Source organism: Carassius carassius, chromosome 13 (assembly GCF_963082965.1).
Source record: "Carassius carassius chromosome 13, fCarCar2.1, whole genome shotgun sequence".
Classification (NCBI taxonomy): Eukaryota; Metazoa; Chordata; class Actinopteri; order Cypriniformes; family Cyprinidae; genus Carassius; species Carassius carassius.
This window is the reverse complement of record NC_081767.1, coordinates 7,768,524-7,790,996: the sequence shown is the minus strand read 5'-3', so window position 1 is coordinate 7,790,996 and position 22,473 is coordinate 7,768,524. Positions and strand designations below refer to the sequence as shown.

Sequence of the window (22,473 nt, the reverse complement as noted above, 5' to 3'; positions counted from 1 at the left end):
TGAAGGAGTCGACGCTAGCTGATGCTGGTTGACCAAAGTCAAAGCCAGTCTGCAGATATTGGCCAGAAAATTACTACTACTATATTAATTTTGAATAGAAATATTATCAAACGTTAGAATTAGACACTCTGACAGTATGCCAATGTTAATAGTAAAGACAAAAGAATGATCCAGCCGCATGTCATCGCACGTCATTAACCGCTCGCTCGCGACGCGCTCAGTGAAGGACCATAAGTAGAATATATCACTAGAGCCCCTTTCACACTGCCATTCCGGCAAATACACGGTAAAGTGTTCCGGCAATTGTTCCCGGGTTGCTAGATTTTGCACTTTCACACTGCCAGTGATTACCCGGGATATGTGCGTGCTTTCACACACAACCCGTAAAGATCCTGTAATGACACGTGACATCAGGGTGTGACGTGTAATGTACGAGTCGAAAACGTTAGGCACATTATACTTTCACTGAAGCAAGCGAACGATCTCGGCGTCAGCGCGGAAAGTGAGGAACTAACTGATCTCTGTTTCATTACAGTTTGCACATATTTTATTCGTCGCGAACGTTGATCTTCCTTCAAAACAGCCGCGCGATAACGTGCGTCAGCACTTCGACATGGCATTAGATCTGGCTTTTGTTCACACATCGCTCGTCCCAGGTTGAACCCGGCAATGTTACTAGGTCCCCGACCCGGGTTCAATGCCGGAATCAATCCCGGGACGTGTTTGCATTCACACAGAAGGCGACCCGGCAATGTTCCGGAAATATGCCGGGTCCGACGTGCAGTGTGAAAGGGGCTTAGGTGCCATTCACAGAGAGTGCGCTTTTGTGTTGACAAAGATGCGACACGGGCAGTGGAATAGGAAAAAATGCAGGAAGATGGGGGTTTAACTACTTTTAACTAGTGCACCTCGGTTTTAGAATGCCGTTTCGTGAAAGAGACGCGAGCGCAACAGTCAAACACGTCCATGTTTACATACAGTAAACAATGGAAAAGCAGTACAATCGAATGAAAAAATGTATGCAGGTATGACATTTCATGTATTTTTGAACATGCATGTAAGACAAGATTGTACAGGATGTAAATGTAGGTGCATGCATCTTTTTATATTTAAAGATATTTAAAAAGCGATTTAACATTTACATCAACTTCATGTGTGGTGCACTTGGAATATAAATTTTTCTAAACTATAAGGTTAATGAAAAAAAAAGTTATTTGAATCATACATTTTCAAGTTGACTAGTTAAAATCGTAAAAATGTTTGGAAGTGTTAATATAGTTATTCACTTTTCTGAGAAAAAAATACAAACAAAAGATTTTGTACAGAAAAATCCCGAAACCATAGGGCTACATGCTAGGACTTTTCTGTCGTGTTCAGAGGCATTAAAAACAAATATTAACCCTCAGTCTGCCCAGTTTAGCAATTATGCTTCATATTTTGAGCCAATTATAGCACTTATCTGTCACGTACCTCCTAGCAGTGTTTCTCTGTGTGTCTTGATCTGGAGTAGTGTGTGAGCCTTGGTGTACGTTGAGCAGTTTTTCTCTGTAACCAAGTGTTTGATGCCTTGTGTTTTAAAATCTGAACATATTTTCATGTTGTGTACTGTATTCCAGCCTAAACAAAACCAATAGATGCTTAATCACAACATGAATTATAGTCGCATAAACTCTTTCAGAAATCTTGTTGTGTGTCTGTAGCCGTGCAGTGCGGTTCCTGTTTGAGGTGCTGAGCAGTTTTGATGCAGAGCAGCAGAGACTTTTCCTGCAGTTTGTCACGGGCAGCCCCAGACTTCCTGTCGGAGGTGAGAAACCATTTCTATCCACGGAGTATCAGCCTTCAGGAAGATGTTCTCATGTAACGTGTCTTCCATCTGTTTTCTTCTCAGGATTCCGGAGTTTAAACCCTCCCCTCACTATCGTTCGGAAGACGTTCGAGTCGACAGAGAACCCGGACGACTTCCTCCCGTCGGTGATGACGTGTGTGAACTACCTGAAACTGCCGGATTACTCCAGCATCGAGATCATGCGCGAGAAACTGTTGATTGCTGCGCGCGAGGGCCAGCAGTCTTTCCATCTGTCTTGATCTCTCCTCCCGCACCCTCTCACTCAAAATGGCCTTCAATCAACTCACTGCAGAACCACACAATTCGTGACTTCTTCCTTTAGACTTCCTCTTTCATTTTTTCCCCCCTGCCCTGTTTCTTTTCTTTTTTTAAAACACCCACATTGAGGCAAAATATGTACAGCCTACTTGTTTAAATAAAAGCAGCTTGCAGAAACTAAACGATAGAACATAAGAGACTTCCTTTTGACTCCTGACCAGGAGGGAAAGGGTGTTATGTGACTCATCAGATAAAAAAAAAAAAAAGAGTGTGAGAGAGAGAGAGAGAGAAAACATTTTTTTTAAAGAAAAATGTAAAAAAATAAATGCATTATAAAATTATATCAGTAAGTGAGAGATGTTCAAGCCGGAAAAAAAAAAAAGAGGAGAAAACCTGGGTGATATTTTAAAACTTGCGTTGCTGTCTGATGTATTAAGAAAAAAAGGGATGTTGTATTTTTCTCTCCTGGTGAATGACATCATCACTGTGTGTTCCTGTTGGGGTGGGGGCATCCATCAAGACGGCGAGGGTTCCTATAGCTCCAAAGATCATTTGTACAGACAAACATTTGCAGATTTTGCTTATTTGACAGATTTGATAGAATAGCTGTGTGCTCTCCTGCCCAGTTTCCCCTCTGTTCTGTATTATACCCCCCCGAAGTCTGGTTACATTTTGGTTCCACTCTAATTTCTCTCTCTCCTCTTGTCACTTTTTTCCTTTTCATTTGAGAGAATTTTGAACGTGTAAGAGAGTTCAAGTTGGTTGAATGCGGGTAGAGTTGGAAGTGTAGTATCTTTATTATATTATTATTATAATTATTATTATTTGTTTTTGTTTTTTTAACCCAAGTTGAAATTGTTTTCCGGCCGACATCTCACCTAAAGTGTCAGCTCCATGTTGAAAAAGATGTATCGATTGTGTTGGATAAATAGACTCCTCTATGGTTAGTGTGCCTCTGCTGGACTTCTGGGGACTGGAGGTCTTAATGATGGGCCTGCTGAAGTTGCTTGGCTGGTGAAGCCAGGCTTTAATCCCGTAATGTAGCTGAGCACAAGAAATTCATTTAAAAGAATTGGCTGGTCTTATTTTATGGTTTCATAGCCAGATAGCATTTCAAAATAATAATTCAAAAAAGTTCATTAAATAAAATAAAGTTTATATGCAGCTTTCACACCCGGTTTGAGGTGGGATTGCCTGCCCTTTTTTATTTTTATTTTTTATTTTCTTTTGTTTTTTCTCTTGCTGTAGTTTATTTTGGCACTGCTGGCTTGGAACAAACCGTGGTGTGCACTTCAGTCCGTGGCCAGGAGGTGGTGCTGCTGTGCGCGCTCCTGTCCTCATTGTTCATGTGCTGGTTTCTAAGATCTGCAATAATTTACTGCATCAGGTTCATGTTTTTACCTGAACATAAATAAAGTAATTGTTTGACTCAGTCTGTCCTTTTACTGACCAAGCTCCAGTCTGTGTTGGGTAAAGTCCAAAATTAACAAATGAGTAGTTTCCTTCAGTCAGTGAAGTGTAAGATACTATAAAAGTCTATTATATAAAGTACCCTGATGAAATATCTCAATTTTGCTAGTTCTAGATATTACGCAGATGTGTGAATGCAGTTCACTGGCAGTATTTGTGCTGATTATTTGCTTCCATGTGGGCTACATCGTCTCGGATGTGCGTTTAAAATGGCAGCAAAAACATCAGGAAATAATATAAAGACAAGTGTTAATAATAATTTTATGGCAGTCTTAATTTATTTGCTTTGAAACGTTAAAGAGCCATTTTATATTTTGTAGCAGGTGTAAGTTAACACACAAGAAAAGCTAACTGGAGCACTTAAATGTAGCTGTAGTCACTCACAATAATGAAGTTTAATTAACACGACAGTCGGGGTCACTTGTGTTAAGTAATATGTTTGTTCAGTTTTATTGAAATGTATAATTTAATTCCTAAACGTCATCGACTGGTGGGAAGTGGTTGCGTTACCTTTCACTGTCACAGGAGGGCGCCAGACATCTTGATTTCTGTCCTGCTTCAAGTACACAGAAACATCCAACGGAAAGCTGGGGTGTCTGTGTGTATTATCATTCATGCAAAGGTTTCATTGGGAAGAAACATAACGAATAAATCCATGATCCAGTACTTTTCCATTGCAATTGTGTCTGACATGTTACTGAGAATTACTTGCTAAGTGAATACCATCGCTATAGGAGATTTAAGAGTACACATTTGCATATTTGAAATAAATTTACAATAAAGCTAAATATAAATACAGCAGAAATGCAACAACAGTATTTGACCTATGCGTATTTTGTGATCAACAAAATCAAAGTGCATTGTTCAGCTCTTCCAGTCCTGTCAAAAGTTTGTGAAAATCCTGCGAAACTAAACGTTTTTCAATAAATAGGATTAATTCAAGAATAATAAATAGTTATAATTAATAGATTAAGAGTAACAAACCAAGAATAACTGTATATTTACTCTTACTTTTGCAAAGGTTTTATAATCATGAATCAATCATTCAAAATTTGTTTTCTCACACTGACATGTTTAGACTGAGTCATAACAATTTCGTTTAATAAATATGGATATTTAAACCAGTGCGTTTTAAAAGAAAATAATTATATTAAATGGATTTTTAAAACTTTTTAAGTATGCCTTTATTTTTCCCACTCAAATGAATTATTGCATGTCTAAAACTGATGTAAAAACGACCTGAACAAAGATAAACCAATAAAAACGTGTCGATATGTTCCTCAAGGTTTTAGTGAACTTGTTCACCAAGGAAACATCTCGACTGAGATTGTATAAAATACAATGCTATGTGTTAACAAGGAAAAGTCAGGGTTAACAGCCTATATTATAATTTTGTGAAATTATGCAAAAAAAAAAAGAAGAATATTAAATGACTGTTTAGGAAACATCGAGTCAAGAAAAAGGAATCATTGTAATCCCCACCACATAATGTTATTAAACACAACGCATTACATTTACATTTATTCATTTAGCAGACGCTTAAAAGCGACTTACAAATGAGGACAGTGGAAGCAATCAAAAACAACAAAAAGAGCAATGATATATAAGTGCTATAACAAGTCTCAGTTAGGTTAACACAGTAATGCAATGAATAGTTAAACTTGTGGAAATATTCAAGATTTTCGGGGGAAAGATGAATGTGGCGCACACAGTCCCCTGGGGGACCTCAGAAATGCACCTGTTGCTAAACGTTTCAGCATCTGTCCACACGGCGGAGAAACGGCTGCGAATAAACCTGCGTCCTGCGGGAGAAGTGTGTAGAAACAGCGAGCATCTCGCTTTGGACGGTTCCGAAAAACAACATTCCCATTCTCGATTTTATATCCGCTGCAAAGACACGCACTGGTGGACAGAAACCGGGTGAGTGACCTTGAGTATTTTGAGAGCCTGTATTTGCTCATATGAGGCTTGAGGACGTGTTTTGACATCAGCTCGTCCCGGGAAAAGTTGATCAGAGGGGTGCGAGAAACACCACATCCTTATGCCTGCAATCATGGTTCAGTGTATTTATGTAACGTTATGTCGTTGTGCTCAGAATTAGACTAGGGCTTACTGTTGTGGTCGCGTTCACTCTGAATACACGATCACGTGCAAAGGATCTCGATGCAAAATTAATACTAGCCTAAATAAAGTGTGCATCATTATGGCGTTAATGCTACATTTAGCGGTGCACACTGTGCTGTGTAACGTCAGTCCTGAAGGATGATAAAGCACGGTGTGATCTTGAATTGTAATTGATGTTGCAAGGTTTCCGCGCGCATTCCAGCGATCGTCGCCTTGGAAACAGTTCGTGAATCGAGTCTGGCTTTTTCACTGAATCGATTAAACCGATCAGCCCTGAGTTGATCATCGGAGGGAATGTGTTCGAGCCACACTTAGCTCTTTTCTAATAAGACTGTAACCGAATTCTCGAACAGTTCTTCGCGTTTTCACGAAGAAAAGCAAAGTAGAAGTTAATAACATTACAACTAACTGGAGTAAAGTTATATGAAACTTATGTTTGTGAAATGCCGCAGCCTTTTCCATTTCTGAAAGTATACACTTAAAATCAGTCAAGCATTATAATATATCATGATAATCAAGCTTTTTAATAATACAACTTTAGTAATTAGAATTAGTACTTTGTAATCATGTATGAATGCATATTTGTCATTTTAACTTGATTTCACATCTTGATTTATGATTTCTGTCTTATTTTCATGAATGTATTTTATAAGAATACAAATAGTTATACAGAATCAGCATGTTTAAATTGTATAATGTACACCGAAGATTTTTTTCAATATATTGTTTTTGCTGCAAAATTAAACCGTCAGCTAGATTAATTTCACATCTTATATATTTTTATTCAAATGTACATTTTCTCTGTAATGAGGAAGTGAGTATTTAGTTAATTGTTTAACAAAAGGTAAAAAAAAAAAAAAAAAAAAAAACATTAGTTCCACAAACACAGTGTTGATATGAAAAAAAAAATAGAGCTGGTGTTGGGTCAGTATTGGCCAACCTTAGAATCTGGAATACTCCATGTAATCTTACACTGCAAAATAATAACTCAAAAAAGATTAAAAGATAACATAACTGAAATGAAAGAAAGACATTAAAAACAGACAATTAATCGTGATAATTGCCAAAGCCCTACTACAGCCAATTAATCGCAATAGTGGTGACTAAATCATAAGCCAAATTTCATAATCGTGACAGCCCTACTTGACGGAGAGAGAAACTCTGATGTGCTCAGAGAGTTTGAAGAGTGAAAATATATCTGTGCTAAACTTATCCTCCAATTCACACACTGGTGAGTTAAATCTACTGTATTAGCCATTGGCTAATGTTAGACATCATTTAGTCGCCCAGAGGGAAGATTTAGTCGCATATGTGAGTGATTTACTCGCAATGTAGAGGGTTGGAAGTAGAATTTAGTATTCCTTTATAATGTACCGGCTAGGGATGTAACGATTCACTCAACTCACGATTCGATTCACACTTTTTTTTTTTTTTTTTTTTTTACAAAATGAGATTTAAGACAAATTATAAATTAAATGTGTCCTTTATTATTGCTTGGAATACTAATATAGCACTTGCATATTATTGCTCTTTTGTTGGTTTTGATTGCTTCTACTTTCCTCATTTGTAAGTCGCTTTAGATAAAAGTATCTGTTAAATAACAAAATTTAAATATAATGTAAATGTAAATAAAACTAAATTGAAATAAAAAAGCCCCAAATAAAATAAATATCACAAAATAGATCTCTTCATATAAACAAAATAAGGCTTTGTCTCTGCTCTTTCCATTTAAAATGAGAGGCAACCACTGCAATTTAATCATGATCCAAACAAAGATGCTGCATACATGCAACACGAACAGTTTTTAATCTAAATTAGATATATAATTGTATAATTTGTATAAGATGTATAATTTCGAAATTTGAAGCAAAACAGAATGGTTTGACTTCAGTTTTGTGAAACTATACATAAAATGTCTGTATGAAACAGAAACAGCAGGCGATCTGAACGAGACGCAGATTCACTCTCTGCCAGCAGGTGGTGCTTAGAGCGTTTCCTTGGTTTCCGCTGTAAACAAAGCAGTGTTGCTCTTATGAACTTTAATATGCATTATACAGAGAAAAGATGAAAAAAAGAATACCATCTACCGTAAACTTTTCTAAAGACAGTAAGTTCCCCAGACATACATTTATATAAACTCCTACCAATAATTGAATTGCAATTTGTTTAGGATCTCAACGGATTTGAATCATCACATATTTGAATCGATTTTCAACGTTTTTTTGCGGTTAATCGTTACATCGAAACGGCAAAACAAGTTGTTTTTTATGGCTAAATATAGCTGGAAGTGGATGACACTGGATGACTTTACAAATGGCAGTGCCCTCTCTGGGGAACATAAGGTGGATAGTAGGGGTGTAACGGAACATGTATTTGTACCGGACCGTTTCGGTACAGGGCTTTCGGTACGGTGCACGTGTGTACCGAATGACGGAATGCAATATTTTGTGCGCGAAACATAAGTACATTTTCATGTTTCCAAACGAACATATTAAGTGGAGGAATTCTAATGCAGCTGATTCTAAGGCTGGCGACACACTGGATGCGTCGCGCAAGCGTCTCAGCTGCGTGGCGTGTCCGTTTTTAATTCGGCTCCCATGTTAACAGTTTAGAGCTTGCAGACTGCCTGCGTGAGACGCGCATCTTAGGCGCGGCTCGAGCCGCGAAAAAAACGCGTGCATGCTAGAAATAGAACCGACGCCTATTTTTCACGCGACACGCAAGTGTGTTGGAAGCGTTTCCAGGCAAAATATAATAGGAAAATATGTTTATATGTCATTTTGTACACAAATACATATTAATTCATGACACTTTGATGTTTGAAAGTCTATAGGTTGACATAAATTCAGATATAAATGTAATTTAAAATATAAATGAATAATTATTGATTTTCAAATATTGCACCAGTCAAACATAGTCTATTTTGCCTTCAATACTGTTGACGGTGTCCTTTATCAGTAGGCTTTATATTTATGTTTGCATTTCTTTCCCTTACTGTACCGAAAATGAACCGAACCGTGACTTTAAAACCGAGGTACGTACCGAACCGTGATTTTTGCGTACCGTTACACCCCTAGTGGATAGCTATCAATACTTCACAATGTTATACTTTATGCTTTACAGTAGGGTTGTGCCGATAGACGATAGTATCGTGTATCGACGATCGTCAGAGATATCGACATAAGCAGAATTCTCTGTCGATAATCAAGACAATATTAGGCTCATTTTCCTATTAATATATTAGATTATAATAATAATAACTATTATTTTTATTTTTATTAGGCTGCTTATTATAATTCGGCTTTTAAACTGCCCAGCTATTTCACTTAATTTCACTGCCCGCATTTCACACACACACCTCGCACGCGCAGGAGGAATAGAGCATGTAGTCGGTGAAGTTGTAACGCTTTGACTCGGATAATTCGTTAAATCCATGAAATGAAAGAGATAGAAAACGAGGAGTTAGTGTCCCACACATTTAATGGCTGGTATACGGCAACACGCTCTTCTCATACATGAGAGATTAACTCTTTCTTGGTGTCACAAATAAAGTAAAGACAAAATAATTAACAAGGCGGCAGAGCGAATTTATCATCCATAGTGCATGGTTCTCACGTAGTCCTTTTCTTAAAGACTGATCACTTAACTTATAAAACACACTATGTGGTGATGACGTAGAAGGACTACGTGAGAACCACTATGGATAATAAATTCAATCTGCCGCCTTGTTATTATTTTCATGCACACCGCACTATAATGTGATGCATGCAAAATACATAGTTTTGGCCGTTACAAAGTCTCCATCCACAAACAGACGTACATCATCTGCAGATATAAGGTATTTCATTGCACTTTAACAAGTAATCTAAACGGCCTATATACTGTATGCGCAATATATTAAACGAGCCCTCACTAACTGAGTTTAATGCCACAGTTATGTTAGAATGCATCTCTTGTTTCTGTGACGGTGCGTCAGAGTCATCATGAGGCGCGCGGTCCGGAGCGCTGTATGACTAATGCATCAGTTCAATTCAACTATACTACAAATATATCAACTTACCTGTTTTAAATACTTTATATTTAAATGTTCGTTTATGCCCAATATTAGTGTTTAACTGTTGGACTTTAAATGAAATCTGCTATTGATTTTCACCGTTGACTGATTTTGCAGAACATTTAATCTGATAACTTCCCTGCGCAGATGCGGACGTGCGATATGACAGTTGCGTCCGATGTGTCCGATATACGACTATGTATGAACTAGCTGTTTTAAATACAGTATTTTTATATTTAACGTTAGTTAAATCAGTCAGTATGTTTGAAAGTATTTTTTTTATTTTATTGGTGACTCCATAGGCTCTCTCTCGCGCACCTGCATGGTTTAAAACACCCAATAGTTATGCTATGACAAGAACAAAGAGTCTCTCTCTTACTCCACCCATGCTCGATAATATTGTGTATCGTCGATCTCACGGGCTGACGATATGACGATTTGAAAAATGACCATATCGCCCAACACTACTTTACAGCAAGCATCTTTACAATATTACCCATGACAAAAAGTGTCTGTCGCTTTCAATTAGGATTACAATGTCAGTTTCTACCATAAAACAGTACTCCAGTGTGTTCATGTTTTTTCTCGCAGTTCCCCCAGACGAACTGAACAGAAGAAACTGTTTACTTTGCAAGCTGTTTGTCCGAAAATGAATTCCAAATGGACTTTGTTTTGGTCAGATTTTGTTTAAATGATGCCTATCTTCAGTTTTGCTTAAAGTATATCGGTGCATTCACAGTACTCTGCTGGTCTGATGGATTGAACCTAGGCCAAAACACTTAAATTCTCTACACACTTAAGTTCTCTACAACTTAACAAACTTTGTGTGTGCAGAATGAGAGGAAACACTCAGGACAGAAGTGGCATCCATATTTACCTGCAGTGCTCATGTAGCCTTAGACAATTCTGAGATGTGTTTTCTTGGAATATCATATTTTCCCATATTTGTTCCCATGCCAAAGCTGGAACTTGTCTGTTTAGCCATGGTAGTGTTGTGTGGATGTGTGTGTGCAGGAATGAGGCCACTGCGAGGAATGTGTGTGAGTATCTTTACTACATGTGTAGTATACAAGTAGCTGACAGCTTCCAGCATTGTTTGTGTCATTCACTCCTGCACAGCAGCTGCAGTACTGCGGGCCATAAATGATGCAACATCTCTGCTAGCTGTTCATGCTGATTCCTTCACGAGCATCTTTAGCAAATTATAATGTTCTCTTTTTTTGTGGAGCTCCTGTGTAGTTCAGTGTAGTAGTGTTTTTCTTTCATTTGTGATCCACTTTGCAACAAAAATGTGTCAAAGGGTAAGAATCAACATGTGCCTATCTGCCTTCTGTTTATTCTGCACAGAAATTAGAAATTATTTTTTATAAGAATCTTATTATTATAAGAAGTATAATTTGATTAAATATTAAATAAAGCCTATTTTAGGATACTTTTTAACATTATTAGCATTATCCTAATTAAACTTATACTTAATACCGCCGCTCCCTGCACGTACGCAGTCTGCATAGGGCACCAACTCCCAGAGGGGGCAACATCCCAATTGCTAAAAAAAACAACAACAAAAAAAAACATGCGCCATTCTCCCGTCTGCGCTCGCAACAGCTCGCACCTCATGTTTGCGGCTGAATGTTCATAACTGAGGCAGGCATAAAGTTGGCTTGACGTTGGACATTTGAGAGTCTCAAATTTAGGGACATCTAGGTGTCAGCTATAAAGCACAATTGAATTGAATGTTGATATTTATTCAAATAAACTGTAAATCACATGTAAATTATGCTACTTTTTCACATGAGCTCAAACGCAAATTTTAAGCTCAATAGCATTTGAGGAGAAAGACTTGCAGTCATAAAACAATTGTAATGTGTTCATTTAGGTGTCAGCTACAATGCACACCTTATACATTTTTATATATATTAAATTAAATTATAAATCATTTAGGTAAATACTAGGCCCGTTTATCACTTTCAGGCACATTCCTGTGAAAGGTTTTTCTTTCTTTCTTTTTTTTTCAGGTTCCCTTACAAAAATTACCCATGGTTTTAACAATAACACCACAATTCATCGTTCTTGTAGCCATGGTAACTGCAAATTTACCATGTTTTGTTACTTCAAATAATAATTTACAAGAAGTATTAATATACTGTAATATTTTGTTGTTGTTGTTGCTATAAAAACAGACCTCAGCCATCAATAGCCTTTAAAATGACTTAAAATGCATTATATATATATATATATATATATATATATATATATATATATATATATATATATATATATATAAAAACATGAGGCAATAATTATTGGTTAATAATAACACAATACATAATGTAGGCAAATACAAAATAAACAATGTATGTACATGTTATTACAAAAAGCTGCAAAGGGAGCCAAATGCCATGTAATTGCTGCTGTTACACTTACAGGACAATCAGATCCTTGTTTTGGCTACTGACCAAACATTTAATTCAAATATTCACTTAATCTTTCATTGACACAGCCTTTATAATTTCTTCAACAAAAACATGCATATTACAACCCATGGTTTTATCATAGTAAAATTGCTTAATTTCCTTTTGTATGATTCCTGAATACTATAAAATAAATTAGAGTCATGATAAAGTAATAGCAATAGGTAAATGTCGAGAGATACAATTGTTGTATTAATTTACTTTTTTATTTGATTAAAGTTCTATTTTCACCCCTATAGTAGGTGTTTTTTTCCCATCATCATATTTGAGGAAGGGGGGCACAACAATACAGTCCTGCTTAGGGCACCCATTTGGCCAGCAGCGGCCCTGCTTATACTGTACTGTGAGCCAAATATATGTGTTCTAATTACATTTCAATGTTGTATTGCCTTTTATTAATGCTTTTGTATTTTTGTTTGTAATATATATATATATATCACAATAGTGTTTATATATGGATAAAACACTGTCTAATAATCAGATAGAACTGTTAAATAAAGAGATAAAAAGTATTGTAATGATTGCTTTTGTATTAATAGTATTAGAAAAGCAAACATTATAATACTTTCTCATTTACGGTCATCATTCAGCAACTACACATTTATATCATTTAAAGGGCACCAATACCCCTTTTTACAAGATGTAATATGAGTCTCAGGTGTCCCCAGAAAATGGCTATAAAGTTTCAGCTCAAAATACCTCACTGATAACTTATTATATCATTTTGAAAATGCCTATTTTGAGTGGAAGCAGAAACACACTGTTGTGCATGTATCTTGCAGCCCCTTTTTCCAGAATTGGGCTGTGCCTTTAATCCTCTTGCCAAACAACATCTGTTTGGTTTTGATTTTCATGTATATCGTGCTGAAATCATGTGTTTTAAAGCCATATCAAAGGTGTTTTCTGAGCACACACATCCAAGCACACGTACAGAAAGTGGCTGTCACTAGAGCTGAAACGATTACTCAAGTAACTCGAGTAACTCGATTACAAAAATTGATCAAGGCAAATTCCTCTGCCTCGAAGCCTCTTTTAATTTATTTTAAATCTCACGTCAGGTTCTTTCGCAATGATTTTTTTAATGTGACACAACGCGTTTACGTCACCCACAAAGCAGAAGGAGACACAAGCGCTGCGTCCGAAATCGCATACTGCAAGGAGTCAGCAGTGTTTTGATTTGAGGGCGCAGGCAAACGTAAAGAGAACGTCGTGACGTGTGTCCATTGCAAGATAGAGCTGGCATACCACAACTAGGGCCCTGTGATTTCCGCGATGCAGAAAACGCGGAAGGAATTGCGGAATCCAGTCATAAAAACGGAATTTACAGTTTAACGCGGAATGGCACGGAATTAAATGTTTATTTATGATGTATGCATTGCAATCTATGCATTTAAAAAAAAAAATTTCTAAAAAAGGAAACTTAGTTGTTCATTTTAAGAGGCCTGTGATGGTCACGGAGGGACCGCACGTTCAACATGGACGTTAATAAGCACAAACACACACCGAGACTGTTTGGTGATACAAGAGTTTATTGTAATTATTGATCAGAGAGTGAATAAAATACCTGCAACCCTCAGGCCACACTCTCCACTGCAGAAACAAACACAGACTACCTTCCATTACAAAGACATTCACATTTATACTGGTGGCCAGCACCATTACCACATGTGGAGGGACAAACTCACAGAAAACACTTTACACATGTTCCCTTAAATATACAGAGTCTGAAACAAACATATTGGCTTGATGTTCTACTTAATAAATCTACTTTGATGTTATTAATTCGTTCACATTAAACAGGAAATAACAGCATCAACTCGGCCACGTTGCCCCTGAAACCCCCACGCTCAATTAATACATGGTAGATTCCCACCCTAAGCAGAACCAATAATTCCTGCCATTGTTTCTTGCCAGGACTCTAAAAATCACGGGACAAACGATACACGGGAACAAAACACATAGTTTACAGGTATTTCATTCACTCTCTGATCAATAATTACAATAAACTCTTGTATCACCAAACAGTCTTGGTGTGTGTTTGTGCGTATGTGTGTGTATTAACGTCCATGTTGAACGTGTGGTCCCTCCATGACCGTCACAAGACCCAGGAGTCTTATTTTATCCTGCATAATTAATATTGCACTTTAATTAAGCAAAAACACATTTTATCCGATTACTCGATTAATCGATGGAATTTTTGGTAGAATACTCGATTACTGAAATATTCGATAGCTACAGCCCTAGCTGTCACACATGTGAGTACTAAACTAAGTTCTCTTTCATGTCTCATTGTGCTTAAACAGTCAAATACACACAAAGTTATGTTAAAAACGCTACAAAAACAGTCAGTTCTGTTAAGGTAAAAAAACTGGGAAAGAAATTGCATGTTAAAATTAGATTAAAATTAGATTAGATTAGATTTTAAAAATTAAAATTAGTGACAGCAGCATAATATGCAGCACCTTCTGCTGTCTATGCTGTTATATGACCCAAACAATAAAATAAAAACAGAAAATCAATCACTGCTCTTGACCCAATAACTTTTATAGCTTTAATAAGAAGACATTTCTAACTTGAATGCTACTTTTAAATGCTCTAGCGGGAAGATAAACATGACGGATTGTGTGCGGCTCACTCAGTGCGGGGTCTTTGCTAATATGGCAGTGCCAGTCAGCAGCTGTGGGCGCTAATATTATAATAAGAACACCTTCCTACGTCAGAAGGGAAGAGAAATCTGAAGGTTTACAAAACCAAATTTACTGGGATCTTTTTTTATGTTGGTAGATGCACCAGACACTCATTTATAGCACTTAAAATGGAAAAAATAAAACTTTCATCCGATGAGCCCTTTAAATCTTTAACTGTCTAATAAACATTTAATTTCACAAACCTTGCAGACTGGTCAAATCCAGTTGTGAGATCTTGTGAAGTGTGCATTTGTATGCTGCATGATCGTGTGTATTCTGTGTGATGGTTGGTCCGTGCAAATCGAAAGCAAACGGGAGGAAAGTTCAGCTTCAGACATGAACATATAAACTTCATCTCCAGAGCTGGGACTGTGGCAATTATACACAAAGAGGGCCCTATCTTGCACCCAGCGCAATTGACTTTGTACACCGACGCATGTGTCATTCCTATTTTGCACCCGCGCAAAGCGCGCTTTTCCCTCCACAGAAGCACGTCGCTAAACTAGTGAATGAACTTGCGCTCCCTGGGCGGTTCAGCGCAAAAAAGGAGGCGTGTTCCGGCGCAAACAATCCCTGGTGCTATTTTGCTGTTCCATTAAACAATTGCGCCACTGACCAGAAAAAACCTAATCTAAAGTCAGTGGCGCGTTGCGCGTTGTTCATTATGCTATTTTAAGGGCGCATGCTTGACCATAATGTATAGCGTGCACAACGCGCATACACTTTGCTCATGTAATCTACACAGATGCAACAGTTATTTTTGCAAATCATAAATTGTTACAATAAAAAAAGATTAACACATGAGATGACGGAAATCATTGTGGTGTGGCACGAAGATGTGAAAAAATAGGCATAAATCTAGCTTACAAATTATTCTGGCTAATTGTAGTAATTAAGGATCAGACCTGTTTGCCCAATAGTGGCAAGACATATATGTATATAAGGACATCTGACAAATTGGTTTGTCCGTCAAGAACCAGGAAAAAAAAATCGACTCCATAATGGAACTTGCGCACCTGCTTTTAAAGGGAATGTTGGATGACGCTCTGATTGGTTCATTTCACGTTACGCCCAAACCACACCTATGAATAATGAAGCTACTTCAGACCAACCCATTTTAGATTTGCACCGAGCGCAAGAGCCATTTATCCCACCGGGAAAATAGCAACAGCGCCGAGACCCGCCCACAAAGTTATTTGCGCTTCGCGCTTTGACACTTGCGTTTCAGATCGTTAAAATAGGGCCCAGAAACTTAAAAGGTCTTCACAAACACCAAAATAAAAGTTTGGTTTAACTTTAATAAATTATGACAGAAATGCCATACTATTATACAGTCGAATGTACATCTCAAAGTAATAATACAAATAATAATGCAGTTATTAACCTCCTCAGTGTTTTGAATTTAAGAATAAGCTTCTGTTGTGCAGCGTTTTGTTTGCCAAAAAAATTAAGGAATTTTTAATTTTAAATTTAATAAAAGATTAAATTCAGTAAAAAAATATTGTTAAAGTTGTATGCATTTATTTGATTACCACCATTTTTTGATAAAAATCTTCTATTAAATCATAAATCACAGGATCCAGAAAAATAAAAAAATAACTGAATTTATGAAAAAATAAAACACATTTCAATTTCAAAAACCCGTTTCAGGGCCCTATTAATGTTACAATACTGGTAAGTTGTTAAATTGTTAAAGTTTTCCAAAAAAAAAAAATGTCTAAACTGATTAGACACTGATTTCGATTGTAGAAAAAATAATTAAACCATTAAAATGTGAAGAACACAAACAGAAAACACCCAACTTAGAAAACTAAAAAGTTATTAGTTGTTTCTTACATTACTAGCTTACATTTTACTTTAATCCTCATCCTCTTTTCTCCAAACAAATCAACAAAAACAACCAAAGCAGAAATCAGTTCTGGTTTTGGCTCTGCTTCAAATACCTGACCTTGAGGGGTACAATTTCAAGGACAATTATCTGGCAGGCTGCATTGGTTTAATTGCGATGGTGAAGGAATGTATGAATGGGCACTGTGCTCCCACCCTCAGCCCTGCCACACAAAGCCTCTCTTTGACCAGGAGCCTGGAGGGAAACCCACTCCCACCCTGTCTGGGACGGCATACACAAACCGTGTGTTGTGATCAGACTCTGTGGTGTGTGGGTCTGATGGAGAGAGACTGGGTGAATTGGTATAATGGGATGATCATAAGGATGTTCTTCTATCTGCTCCCGGCAGCCTGAGCATCTCCATAAGGTGATCAGCAGGTGCCCATTACTGCAGTAGAGGAGGGGGACAAGAATACAAAAGACTCAGTGTTAGGCAGTCTCTCTCCCCGACTGGTTACATTTAGTTAGTGATCTTTATAAAGGTCAAACTCCCAAGCAATCAATGGTCATAAACATGACATGCTCTGCCTTTCTACCCGAAGTATAAGGAATTTTCCTCTGGGCTATGCTGAGTGGGCGTCAACTTGCTAGGTAGTTGCTAGGTGGTAGTTAGGGTGTTCGGCATTGTTTCCAAGGGCCAGTTGCACCAGCTGTGCGAAAGCTACAACTTAGCCTGGTTGCGACATTAATGGACATTCTTTGCACCATGAAATTTAGCTAAATATCTTAATAAATCAATATAATTACTTATGTTTTTTCTTGTATCAGTATTTACATACTGCTATTCATTACATATTCTAAATGTTATTTACATAAATACCTATTAGAAAAGTAATGATTAAATACTGTGCATAAATTCACAAATGACACAATTCACACAAATGATAAACTAGCTATAAAAGTCTCTAGTGTGGACGTTATGTTCCAATGTAAGAACTTTTAAAATATTGGAATGCGTAAAGAAGCAGTGATTTTTTTGGGAAAATCGACTTTTGGGTAAGTAATTGTCAGTTTTTTAATGTATCAACTATGATACTTAAAAAATATGCTACTTTTACATACACACACACACACACACATATATATACAGTACAGACCAAAAGTTTGGACACACCTTCTCATTCAAAGAGTTTTCTTTATTTTCATGACTAGGAAAATTGTAGAGTCACACTGAAGGCATCAAAACTATGAATTAACACATGTGGAATTATATATGGAATTATATACATAACAAAAAAGTGTGAAACAACTGAAAATATGTCAAAATCTTGGTTCTTCAAAGTAGCCACCTTTTGCTTTGATTACTGCTTTGCACACTCTTGGCATTCTCTTGATGAGCTTCAAGAGGTAGTCACCTGAAATGGTCTTCCAACAGTCTTGAAGGAGTTCCCCGAGAGATGCTCAGCACTTGTTGGCCCTTTTGCCTTCTGTCTGCGGTCCAGCTCACCCCTAAACCATCTCGATTGGGTTCAGGTCCGGTGACTGTGGAGGCCAGGTCATCTGGCGCAGCACCCCATCATTCTCCTTCTTGGTCAAATAGCCCTTGATGCCTTCAGTGTGAATCTACAATTTTCATAGTCATGAAAATAAAGAAAACTCTTTGAATGAGAAGGTGTGTCCAAACTTTTGGTCTGTACTGTATATATATATATAGCTGCAGTATTTTGGTCTAAAGGTTCGATACATTTTTCCATTAAAAACAAATAACAAACAACATACAAATAAATAAAATAAAATAAATAATAAAATAAAATTCTGACTATTATTTTATGTCATGCTTAGCAGGGTTAAAAAAGTACACAAGTCAACTTTGAAATATTTGTTGTGCATCAGTCTGAACAGCCATGTGTTGAAGTGCTTTGCTTTTCCTTCTAGCAATTTGCATGTGTTGCCATTGTATCATAGTGCATGCATGTGTGCACTGAAGCGTGTGTATGCCAGCATGTTTTTAAAGACTGCATTCCTGAGATTGCTGAGCCGTAACCTGGAGATTAATTGTAACTGGGTTGTGACTGGGTGATTGTTTAAGAGACCAGACCCAGTGACCTGCTTTCTGTCCAACACAAACAGAGCTATCCATTTACAAACCAGGATGTCCTCATGTGTTTGTGCATTTAGACTAAAGTTAGATTTTTATAGTTTTTACTCTTATGAAAATTAGACCAATCATTACAGACTAATGAAAACCAATCAAAGATTAAAGACCCATTAACACCAAGAACAACAACTTTTACTATATTAGCATACACACCAAAGCACAGTAACATTATGTTTATTATAAACATGCTTCAGTTTGGTCATCTGCTGCTTTAAATGCACAAGCTCTTAAAGGTTGGGTGAATTCTGATTTGCTGTCAATATTTTTTTTTGCTTATTAAAATGTAATTCAACCATTAAAATGGAATCCAGAACAATTAAAACAGAAATACTGAATTTGGGGGAAAAAATTAAACATTTCATAAGGCCGTAAAATGTAATTTTTTTGTTACTTTTAATTAATAGTTGTTAAATTGTGTAAGATTAATTATTGCAGTTAATTAGAGATGCTTTTTGATTACCAACGTGTAAGTTCATCGAAACAGAATTCAGAAAATTAAAAAAAAAAATTATACAAGGGCACTATGAATATCTGTCAGTTGTCACATTTTTACTGTCACATTTGTACCATTATATAACTCGACTTACAAATAAAACATGTACAAGTGGATTAAAAGCATTTTTGTGGAGGGAGACAAGTGTAATTGCTGCATCAGCAGTTGGACAATGTATTTTCTCTGTTTTAAATAGAGGCTGACAGACCAGGAGCCTGTTGTGCTTGCTCAGATTATATTTGAGTATTAGTGGTTTGGTCAGACCTCCGAATGGTCCCTGAGTGTTCTTGCTGTGGTATCCTAGCGAAGCTCAGCTCTGGAACGCGAGGACAGGTGTAAAGTGCATCTGTGTTGTCACCTCCTCAGCGACTCATAATGCCTTCTGATTGGCAGGACCTATGATCCGTTTGGATCACTGACTTGTGAAAGAACATACAAGAGGCCCAAGACAGGCATTTTTCTTCCAAAAATTATTTTTTATTTATTTTTGCCAGATTGTTGTTCATTGCTGAGTCTTGCCTTGGGCTGAGTATCATTAAAAATGTTAATTATCGATACAGTTATGATATCAATACGATACCGATACCTTGAGTTTGATACTATCAGTATCGATACTATTCAATGATTTCTATGAATTTCCCACTGATTTACTGATAAGCATTAGCTGCTTTCAGCGCTGTCTGCCTGTGTTTTTTCTTCCGCAATCACTGTTCTGACTCAGAGGAAACTCATTTGCTGCTCATATGTCAAGTCAAGTCTGCTTTATTGTCAGTTCTTCCACATGTACAGTACATACATACAGAGAATCAAAATTGCGTTACTCTCAGACCCCCGGTGCATACAGATAACATTAACAGTAGAGCCAAAAAATCTAGATCAAATATAAAATGTAGATACAACTATACAATAAGGGAATGTAAAAAAGACATATAATAAAATTAAAAATAAATTTAAATAGAGCAGTGCAAGGCACATGACAGATAGAGTGCAAATCAGTGAAATGAACATACAGTGCAGATAAAAGATTTTTTGTGTAAAAAAGAAGCTTATTCAGTCTGATTAAATTGACAAAGGGCTCAAGAGCAGTTATTTTATTTAACTGACTGAAGAGGTGGTAGAATGACGTCAGTTCCATGCTGAATGAGGTAGTGAGCAGACCAATGCTGCACAAAGTGACTGGTGCATGTCATCATACAACCCGAATTCCGGAAAAGTTGGGACGTTTTTTAAATTTTAATAAAATGAAAACTAAAGGAATTTCAAATCACATGAGCCAATATTTTATTCACAATAGAACATAGATAACGTAGCAAATGTTTAAACTGAGAAATTTTACACTTTTATCCACTAAATTAGCTCATTTAAAATTTAATGCCTGCTACAGGTCTCAAAAAAGTTGGCAGGGGGGCAACAAATGGCTAAAAAAGCAAGCAGTTTTGAAAAGATTCAGCTGGGAGAACATCTAGTGATTAATTAAGTTAATTGATATCAGGTCTGTAACATGATTAGCTATAAAAGCTTTGTCCTAGAGAAGCAGAGTCTCTCAGAAGTAAAGATGGGCAGAGGCTCTCCAATCTGTGAAAGACTGCGTAAAAAAATTGTGGAAAACTTTAAAAACAATGTTCCTCAACGTCAAATTGCAAAGGCTTTGCAAATCTCATCATCTACAGTGCATAACATCATCAAAAGATTCAGAGAAACTGGAGAAATCTCTGTGCGTAAGGGACAAGGCCGGAGACCTTTATTGGATGCCCGTGGTCTTCGGGCTCTTAGACGACACTGCATCACTCATCGGCATGATTGTGTCAATGACATTACTAAATGGGCCCAGGAATACTTTCAGAAACCACTGTCGGTAAACACAATCCGCCGTGCCATCAGCAGATGCCAACTAAAGCTCTATCATGCAAAAAGGAAGCCATATGTGAACATGGTCCAGAAGCGCCGTCGTGTCCTGTGGGCCAAGGCTCATTTAAAATGGACTATTTCAAAGTGGAATAGTGTTCTATGGTCAGACGAGTCCAAATTTGACATTCTTGTTGGAAATCACGGACGCCGTGTCCTCCGGGCTAAAGAGGAGGGAGACCTTCCAGCATGTTATCAGCATTCAGTTCAAAAGCCAGCATCTCTGATGGTATGGGGGTGCATAAGTCCATACGTTATGGGCAGCTTGCATGTTTTGGAAGGCTCTGTGAATTCTGAAAGGTATATAAAGGTTTTAGAGCAACATATGCTTCCCTCCAAACAACGTCTATTTCAGGGAAGGCCTTGTTTATTTCAGCAGGACAATGCAAAACCACATACTGCAGCTATAACAACAGCATGGCTTCGTCGTAGAAGAGTCCGGGTGCTAACCTGGCCTGCCTGCAGTCCAGATCTTTCACCTATAGAGAACATTTGGCGCATCATTAAACGAAAAATACGTCAAAGACGACCACAAACTCTTCAGCAGCTGGAAATCTATATAAGGCAAGAATGGGACCAAATTCCAACAGCAAAACTCCAGCAACTCATAGCCTCAATGCCCAGACGTCTTCAAACTGTTTTGAAAAGAAAAGGAGATGCTACACCATGGTAAACATGCCCTGTCCCAACTATTTTGAGACCTGTAGCAGAAATCAAAATTGAAATGAGCTCATTTTGTGCATAAAATTGTAAACTTTCTCAGTTTAAACATTTGCTATGTTATCTATGTTCTATTGTGAAATATTGGCTCATGTGATTTGAAAGTCTTTTAGTTTTCATTTTATTAAAATTTAAAAAACGTCCCAACTTTTCCGGAATTCGGGTTGTATGTTAGTGGGGGGAGAGGGTAGAAGGATCTGGGGATGTGGGATCTGGCGGGGGGTTTCAAAGTTCAGTGGTGCCTGGGGCAGAAGAGGGACAGGGTGGGGCAAGTTCGGGAGCAAGTTCAGCTTCCTGACAGCCTGGTGGATGAAGCTGTCCTTCAGTTTGCTGATCCTGGCCTGGAGACTCCGCAGTCTCCTCCCTGAGGGCAGCAGACTGAAGAAGCTGTGTGACGGGTGGGTGGGATCACCTGCGATGTAGAGGGCTTTGCGAGTGAGACGGATTCCATAAATGTCC

General features: G+C 37.4%; 2 protein-coding genes across 6 annotated transcripts in view; both read left to right on the top strand.

Annotated features, from left to right (window-relative positions):
• The window catches only part of LOC132155911 (E3 ubiquitin-protein ligase TRIP12-like), a 57,976-nt gene extending 54,440 nt beyond the window's left edge, over positions 1–3,536 (top strand). For all 5 annotated transcript variants that reach the window (XM_059564680.1, XM_059564681.1, XM_059564682.1 and 2 more), the window contains 2 exons: positions 1,701–1,804; positions 1,889–3,536. In XM_059564680.1, the coding sequence (XP_059420663.1) occupies positions 1,701–1,804; positions 1,889–2,085 (301 nt within the window). In that variant the 3' untranslated portion in view covers positions 2,086–3,536. The remainder of the gene's footprint in view (positions 1–1,700; positions 1,805–1,888) is intronic.
• Positions 3,537–5,337: 1,801 nt separating this feature from the next.
• LOC132155915 (ventricular zone-expressed PH domain-containing protein-like) overlaps positions 5,338–22,473 on the top strand; it is a 142,910-nt gene continuing 125,774 nt past the window's right edge. Inside the window, exon 1 of the mRNA XM_059564687.1 lies at positions 5,338–5,494. The gene's annotated coding sequence lies outside the window, so the exon portion shown is untranslated. The remainder of the gene's footprint in view (positions 5,495–22,473) is intronic.